At 36.0% G+C, this 9,377-nt stretch overlaps 1 protein-coding gene across 2 annotated transcripts in view; it reads right to left on the bottom strand.

Annotated features, from left to right (window-relative positions):
* Window positions 1–5,877: 5,877 nt before the first annotated feature.
* COL21A1 (collagen type XXI alpha 1 chain) overlaps window positions 5,878–9,377 on the bottom strand; it is a gene marked incomplete at its 5' end in the record, with an annotated part of 68,679 nt that continues 65,179 nt past the window's right edge. For both annotated transcript variants that reach the window (XM_083858522.1, XM_083858523.1), the window contains 2 exons: window positions 5,878–7,244; window positions 7,945–8,022. In XM_083858522.1, the coding sequence (XP_083714648.1) occupies window positions 7,057–7,244; window positions 7,945–8,022 (266 nt within the window). In that variant the 3' untranslated portion in view covers window positions 5,878–7,056. The remainder of the gene's footprint in view (window positions 7,245–7,944; window positions 8,023–9,377) is intronic.

Raw genomic sequence — 9,377 nt, 5'->3', positions numbered from 1 at the left:
CAAAAGCAGAAATGTAGTCAAAAAGAAAGAAAAAAAAAAGAAGATTAAAGTAAGATTAAAGAAAAAAGAGTCCATTGCAGATAGAGGGAAAATAAAAAGGAGATACACATATGAGTTACCATCAAAATACTACGCCAAGGTTTCTCAAGATTTTGACAGTATTAATGTAATACAAAGATATCCTTTAGGCTGTGATGTCCTTGGGAGGAAAAATGAAAAATGATACTAATCTACTTCTATTTTGAGCTATATAAAATTTGCTTTCTCATGACAGACAGTACCTGAGTTTATCTACCAAAAGAGTAAGTTTTCCTGTTTATTATCTACAACATCTACATGTTAAAGGAACATCGATAGTAACTCTTAATACCTGTCTGCTTTTCCAGTTGGTATTTTGTGGGTGCCAACACCTGTTGGCAGGAACCTCCAACAAACAAAAACCAGTGTACAAAAATGTGATTCATAATTTAGTAGTGATCTGGTTACAGTGAATGCTGAACAGTAAATGACATCTGAATACTGTGTTTCTGTTAGGTTGAGTAATAAAGACCTGCCTTGGAGAAAGCTACTGGGTTCCTGAGTGCAACAGACACCACTGTGCAAGAGAAAAAAATTAAATATAGTGGATTTTATGAATGCCAGTTTAGCCCCTTCCTCAGGAAGACAAAGTAACCCAGTTCTCGAACACAGATGGCTTTGGGTATTCAGTACGAGATTTATGTGACCACAATACTCAAAGACACATTCTTTTTCCTCAGTTCTAGGTTTGGGGTTTGCTTTTTTTTTTTTTTTTTTTTTCCCTAATGAGCATTGTAAAAGGACTAATGCATATATATATATATATAAATCTTTAAACTTTCATAACACAAATACTGTTAAGTGCTAGTATTTGCTTGCCAATTTCCAGAGCAGGAGTTAGATAGTATCTGGGCAAGACAGTTATTACGATCCCTTGAATTCTCATCCAGACCTTTGGTCCCAGCTGTCAGACATTGCTAGTGCTCATCACTGACACATTCATCATAAGCTTTCACTTTTGGGAGGTCTGTCACTTCATAGCAAGAGGGGTGTTATACACACAGTGTACTTTCCCATAGTTTTTTTTTGAGAAGGACAAGGAAAAGCATAATTAATTTGATATATATTATATTAGAGTGAAGGAATAAAGTGGATGACCTTTTCTTTCCCCTTCATTTGCTACCCAGACTCCTGTACTGCTTAAGCCATTTCTTTTCTTCAGGATCCATCTTGGCTACATTAAAGGTAGCCATTCATTCCTACATTAGTAAGAGCTTTGCATACCTTGAAGAACCATGTCCCAGTTAGAGGAGAGCTTTTTTTTTTTCTCTATCTATCAGGTAACATATTTTTCAATAGTTCAATGATGTTATTTATTTGAAACACAGTTTCTCTTCATTATTGCTTTTTTTTGCATTCAATATGTGCATCCAATGTGTCCCAGAGATACCATGATTTTTTTTTTTTTTTTTTCATTTTTAAAAAAGAAAAATCAGAAAGCAACAAATTAAACACTGTTTGGAGTTACAAGCTTCCAACATGAGAAAGATATTTTGGAAGCATTATGGTCATATGATGATTGTAACAGTCAAATGGCTAAATTCTCACCTACCTTTCGTTAAGTGGACAAATACTATATACTTTTACAAGCATAAAATTGGGGAAAAGTGTTGATCAATACAGAGTGAAAATCAATACAGAGCATTTTAGTTTTTTAAGCCTACGGCAGACAACCAAGGAGTTTTAACCTGCCAATATACCTGCAGGAGAGCTAGCTGAGTGGCCAGATATGACTTCTGGAAAAACAATCTAATGCTTGCCTTTTGTGCCAAGAAAGATAACCATAACACAGAATAATACGATATACTGGAATGTCACCAGAATATTTTTTGATACAAAAAAACCCACTTTTATGCAACTACTAGGAGAGGGAAGATGCTTATAAAGACAAAATCAGGAGCCATCTAGTAATGATTTCCCCATTGTAAAAATGGACTTAAATTCTCCGAGATACACAGATGATGTCCTCTATGAGAAGGTCCTGCTTATCAACAGAAGAAAATAACCAACAATTTTTTCTAATATTAATTCAATTTTTAAACATTTCAGTAGCACCCCAGAAGGCAATAGCTCTTAACAGGCTTTATGGTCTCTGCTGACTATGGATTATCAGGAATTTTGATTTATCATCTCGGTGCTCCCCCTACAAGAAAAACTTATGGTATCTTTTCACAGAGGTTTGATTCAATCCATGTGAGCCATAGTGGCAGATCCTCACAGTGTTCATTGCCAGGGCAGTCAGATGCACTTAAATTTCATTTTAATGCACCTTGAGTTTTCACGGAAATGAGGTTCTCTAGTTCTGAAAGATGCATAGCTAGCAATTCTCAGCTCCTCCTCTGAAAGACCACCAACCCTGACAGATGCTGGCTACTCCTGAAGCTGACAATGACACCTTGGCTCTGAAGGAGTAGAAGAACTGTGATAGTTCAGTTCTTACAAGACTCTATTTCCAGATTAGATTGTATAGTCTAGAAAGACAGGATGCTATCCACAGGACCATGGAAAAGCTCAAGAACTGGGCCCATGGCAATCTCATGAGGTTTACTGAGATCAAGTGCAAGGTGCTGCACCGGGATCAGGGCAATTCTCAGTATCAATCCAGGCTGGGGGATGTGCAGGTCCAGAGTAGCCCTGATGGGAAGGACTTGAGGAGCTGATGGATGAGAGGCTGGCCTGGCAATGTCAACTTGCAGTCCAGAAAGCCAACCCTATGCTGGGCTGCACCAAAAGCAGCACGGTCAGCAGGACGAGGGAAGGGGTTCTGCCCCTCTGCTCTGCTCTGCTCTGGTGAGACCCCACCTGGAAGGTCCTCAGCACAAGAAGGACAAGGACCTGTTGGAGTGAGTCCAGACGAGGGACACCAAGATGATTAGAGGGATGGAGGACTACTTTTATGAAAGAAGATTAAGAGAACTGGGGTTGTTGGGAAGAAATACTGCAAGGGTGGTGAAGCACTAGAAGAGGTTGCCCAGAGAAGTTGCGGATGCCCCATTCCTGACAGTGCTCAAGGACAGGATGGATGGTCTAGTGGAAGGAGATGCCCCTGCCCATGGCTGGAGGTTGGAACTAACTGATCTTTAAGGTCCCTTCCAACCCAAGCCAATTTATGATTTTATGCTTTTACTTTTTTATTTTTATTGGTAGGACTATGATATCTTTCAGTTAACAAATGAAGAACTGAGAATGATACATACACACACACACACACACACACACACACACAAAGATATATATACACATACACACACAAAATATATACATGTATGTATTTACCAAATAAATCTGCAAAAGTGAAAACCATCTGTGACATCTGGTCTTTTACTAAACCATATATATTTATATACAGATGCATCACTCCATATGTATTTACTCCAAACTTCTCTAAGATCATGATTCTCAGAGGTGAAAATTGCTGAGCTCCATCCATACAGCACTAGGCTTTCATTAGGAAATCCAATTCTCACACTAATACTTTTCCATTCTGCATCTTTATGTCCAGGTACATGCCTAAGTATCTGAGATAAAAATAGCTATCAATGAGCATAGTAAAGTTGTAAATATTAAATCTATTTTTTGCACACAGAGATATTAGGAGTTGAAGCTATATGAAAAAATTAGTGTAGTGAATTACAGTTCCTCTACTGTCACCAACAGGCACTAGACCAGCCAGAGAGGGTATTTCTCAACTCAAACTTAACTTAACAGCAAAATGCTATTAAAAAAAAAAAAATCCAGAAATTCTTTTTTTTTAAAAAAATCTTGCCCTCTGTTTAAAAACTAGCCCAAAATCCAGTTTTAAAGACTATGTCATCAGGAGAGTAAGTAACCAAATGTCAGTTAACAGAGTTTCTAATAACAATTTCCAGGGAATATCGGGTAGTTCAATGGTGACATATTGCCCTGTGATCTTTTTAATTCACAGCTAATTCACAGCTTCTGATTGAAGATCAACATCTGTGGGAACCTCATATAATTTGAATAAATAGTAAATAAAAGTCTCTCTTCTGTGGATCATTAATCTGATAATACTCAAGTTTATACCTTTTTTAACCTCTTACTGTAGAACTAGATGAAGATCTGGAAATGTATTAATATTCTCAGTTAAAAGATCCAATCAATATACAATCTTGGATACACCTACAGTGCTGTATATTCCCACGACATCAAATGAAGTCAGGAAATTAAATGATTGTGAAGTGTCCTAAATTCTGAATTGATAAAATCTTTTAAGGAGCAATAATTGAAATCACAGGTTCTTAGCCTGTAACTTATGCATTTCAGTGAGATGTAAGAGGCTTCCTATGGAGCTCCTGGGAAGTTAATAATGTAAAACTACATTTTCAAAGTGTCTCCATTTATTTAAGCTACATTGTTCCTACTAACTTTCTGAAAGGCACCTGCACAGATTAGATGGCTAGCATGTCCTCTGGAAAATTCCAGCTTGTCAAAACCAAATCTTTTTTGCAGAAATGTGACAGTTTCACAGACTAAAATTCAGAGCAAAATACCAAAGATATAGCAGCACTGAAGTTCAAAGCATCCAAACAGCTTAGCAGTGTAGGCAATCAAATAGATTTAGCATCAAATGTCCTCTTTTTGCAGATCAAGGCTTTGAATTTGGTTTTATGTTCAGTGAAGCCTCTTAATTATTTTGTTTACTAAGTCAGTCTTTCTTATTATATTACTACACAAAATGAGATTTTGTTTGCCATAACTAGCATAGATTGTACTCTTTGAGCAGCACTGTACAGAAATAGCCCTGCTAGGCCAGACTGAGTTACTTTAGATACTAGAAGGAGCAGAACATAAATAACTATCTCTTATTTGCAAGAATAATAATAATAATAATAATAATAAAAAAAAAAAAAAAAAAAAAAAAAAAAAAAAAAAAAAAAAAAAAAAAAAGACAACTGTTCCTTAGCTGCCTGACCAGATGACAACCAGAAGACCAACCACCTCAAGTGTATGCCTATCAATGCACACAGCGTGAGGAACAAAGAGGAGGAACTGGAGCACACTGAAGGTCAGCATTAGAACAAATGTTTTAAATTTTAGAAGAGAAAATTTCAGCTCTCTCAGAGCTAAATTGGGAAGGATTTCATGGGAAGCTTCCATGAAGGATAAAGGAGCTCACACATGCCAGGAGTTTTTCTAATTTTCTTCCTGGAAGCATAAAAACAGTTCATCTCCTTTCAAGACAGAGAAGTAGGCAGAGCAAGAGACCACCTTGGCTTAACTGTGAGCTTCTGAGTCTGTTCAAAAGAGAAGTGTTCCATAGTTGGAAAAGCAGACAAACACATGGTAAGAACTACAAGGGCACTGCTACAGTGCACAGAGATGCAGACAGAAAACCGAAAGCTGAGCTCAAATAGAAATTGGCCAGACATAAAAAACTACAAGAAAGGGCCAATTAATAGATGCAAACTGGAAATTACTCAGTCAGTCATTCAGAAACAACCCTCCAATAGGACTAATGGGTTGACAAATCCACCACTACTGTTAAAATTTAAGCTTGATATATGTATTAATTTGATCAAATGAAATTGTAAACAAAACTACCAATCAGACTGGCTGAAAATCAAGAGGATTTTTCTACAAGTAGGGAATTCTGGTCTTCTGTTGTATTCACTGCAGTCAGAGGTCCTTCTGACTTGCTCTTGTTTGGTTGGTTTTAGTTTTGTCTTCTCTCAGACTCATAATTCACTCAACCACACATCTTATTGGAAAGTGTGTCTTTTATTTTACCTTGAATGTCAAGCATATTAACAATCTCTGATAGTAGGACAACAGAAAAACAACACATTAGAAAAAGTAACTTATGTAGCATTGGTTAACTTAATATAGGACTCTGCCTTAATTTAAGAAATGGATTTTAAATTCTCACGGGAATTGTGCCTTTGCTCTTTATGTAAAAGCAAGCAATACACTTCATTAGCAAAGCATACAATGAAAATTACACACAGCTGGCTTAAAATGGAAAAGGAAACAGCATAACAAACATTGCAGCTGGTCAGCCACCAGTTAGACCTTTCTCCCTGTAAACCTGCTTCTTCAATTTGGCAAGCAGTCCTTGAGCAGAAACAGCAAAGGGTATATAACTTGATACTTCATTACACAGAACTCTTACATTGGGGCTGTACAAACATTTTTAAATCTTTAATTTTGTCAAATCATAGCTAAAGCCAGCTATGTCAGTTTTTTTGCCCTTTTTCATTTTTAATGCTATTTTCATATGAGTTGAATCACCCACATGGAAACTTTTGACATTTAGCAGTTGACAGTACCATCTTCAATAAAACCTTGGCCCTTGAACTTGTAGTTCTACCCTTGCATTTCATCTCAGTTTCAAGCAGAGCTGCATGGGAAAATAGGTGACATTTCTTCTGTGATGAGTCCAAGTGTCTGTCTTAATTCATAAAAATCTGATAAAATGCTTTCACTCACATCTGGAGCAACGACATGAAATGTACATAAGGCAATGAAATTAGCAAACATATAAAGTCAAAGCCAGCCATATTCTTTCAAAACCAAATGCTGTGTATGTTGGCTGCATGTGAAAAATTTCACAGTTATTTATACCTGACCAATGCCATTTAAGACCTAATTCTGCTCCCAGTGGTGTTTCCAGCAATTTTGCAAATGACTTTCTTTGGTAAAAAGAGGTAAAAGGAGAATGATAGGACACTTAAATACTAAATACCAAATATTATAGTTAGTTTTATTTCTATTAAAACTCATAATCTCTTTAAAAACACTTGAGATTCAACTAGTGCAAGGTATAAAAAAAGTGACTGGAGTTTTGGAGTTTCTTGTCTAAAACAATGTATAACCTTTGAGACCATTATTTATAATGCTTTTAATGTCAAAGGTACTTTTGTTCCTTCTTAGGGGATTATTGCTGGTCACCTTCCTGAGATTTGAACAACAATGAAAGATAAGCACCATAACTATTCCTCTAAATTATCATATCACAAATTAATAATTTGGTCCTTTTCTAAATGGATCTCTCCCCACAATTACACTAAAACACAGTGATGGGTCACAAATTCCAGGGGGTCCAACTGGTCCTGGAATTCCTGGAGTGCCACGATCTCCATCTTTACCAGGCTGTCCACGCTCTCCAGGACGTCCTTCCTTACTCATGCCTGGTGGACCTTCAGGACCTTAATGACACACATGCAATAAATAAATAAATGCAATACTATCAAAATGAAAATGAGCAAGTATGGACCAACACTCTTTGGTGAAGTATGCAGATAAAGATTTCATTTTGGCAAAGGCACTTCTTCTCACAAACTGCTTGTATATTTATATAAACAACATGATGTTACCTTATAAAGATTTTTTTTAAAGCACATGCAAAACACTTTAAATAAAGATAGCTTTTAGAGGGAAATATGAAATCTGCTTTAGTACACTATTCTATTTTTTCATATAATCTGGAACCACAAGAATCAGTCCCCCTATTTCTATTTGTTTCTCTGGATTGGGCCCTAATATATCTTCCAAATGCTCTACTTTATATGTTGTATGCATAAACTAATGTTATGAAGAATATGTCCCACATTACAAGTCACATGATCATATTAGGACTCAGTTTTCATATGTAGTTGACTTCAGGATCCACCTATCAAGAAAGAGCAGTCTCAGACACCAAACTCTACAGAACCTATCTTATATTAAAAAATGTATTATATGGCAATTTATAAGGTATGCAAGAGACAGGTATTACCCTAAAATATATTTGGTAAGATGTGTACAAACGATATAAGTTTTTCCAAATCACATAAAATTTTTTTCTAAACCATACTTTAAAAAAATTATTAGCATGCACAGAATCTGCACACCCGAACCGTCCCTCACCTGGAGGTCCTGGGGGGCCTTGGATCCCAGGAACGCCAACTCCTTGATTGCCTTTTGCACCATTCTTCCCTGGCAGTCCTGTGAATTAGCAAACAGATGCATATCTTTGCACCTCATTTTCATTCAATTAAGTCAGAAATCAGCATTTGATAATATTTATTGAATTAAATACGTAGTATTTTGAAAGCAAATAATGGGATACAAAGCAAGCTTTTTCTTGTAACCTGCACAGTGTGATTGGGCTCTAAATCATGTTAATTTCTACTTTAGAAATTTAGAAATTCTACTTTAGAATTTAGAGCTGATATAACAACAGTTAAGCAAACAAACACTATAAGCTGAGGGAATAGATGATAGGTAATTAAGAAATTTGCTGTCATTGCCTTCCTATCAGCGAAGTTTTTAATATGTTTAATAAAGGAGGTGTAAGTTTTTCATCACAATCCCTGTGGAATACAGAATATATAGAAAATGTTCCACAACACACAGAGCAGAATTAAATTTCCACCAAACAAATACTGTGAAGGTCAAAATATGAGCTCTCTCACACTAGTACAACCCAGTAAATTCAAATTCTTCATAGATACATTATCTATTTTTCAAACTTCTCTAGAATAACCGGAACTGCTAGTGTCAGCTCCAGAGAAAAACTGCATATTTTCCTGTTGAAGATTAAGTTATAGAAGTACTACAGGCAAATAATCATTATATACAAAATGAATTTGATGTGCTAGTTCACAGGTAGTAAGTCACAAAGAAAGTAAATATTTATCACCATTTGTCTGCTTACTATTGCCACATTACTAGCTAGCTGTTATTTCATACAGTTTTCCTGATTATTTTGATGCTACCAGTTACCAAATTATGTACTCCACCTAGTCTCTTGCTTTAGTTCCAGACTCTATGCACGTACTTAACATAAAGTCTGCAAATACATCACAGAAATCAATTAGAATGCTTGGCCAGTTGACTTACCTGAAAGCATAAACCTTAGCCTGCCAAAAAAGAATCCAGAATGTTTACGAAAATCATAAAGAAAGGAGCAAAAATCCTTTTCAGATAAAGAGAACAAAAGGACAAAAAGTCAGGAAATCAAAAGGAGTATAATAGTTGTTGGATGTCAAACATCAGCACCAGATATTAAGTAGCCAGTGACTAAATACTTAAAACAGCAGAAACAAACAAGTTTGGAAGAAAAGAAACCAGAAAACATGAAAATACTTTGACATCTATGTCTAGGCCTATTTGACATAAAAAATAATCTATATGCAGGTAAAAATATTTACATGAGACTAAGAACTCTCTAAAAAGATTAGAACAGAATTTGACTACAGTGGAACTGAACAGTAACTATCTGGCTGTGTTCTTGTATTCTCACTCCTGTCACTTGCTCCCTGAAGGTGATGAAACATCCACACTGCTCCATGTTCACA

The sequence above is a fragment of the Zosterops lateralis genome (assembly GCF_965231275.1).
Source record: "Zosterops lateralis genome assembly, chromosome: 3".
Taxonomy (NCBI): Eukaryota; Metazoa; Chordata; class Aves; order Passeriformes; family Zosteropidae; genus Zosterops; species Zosterops lateralis.
This window is presented reverse-complemented; position numbering and strand designations above follow the sequence as displayed.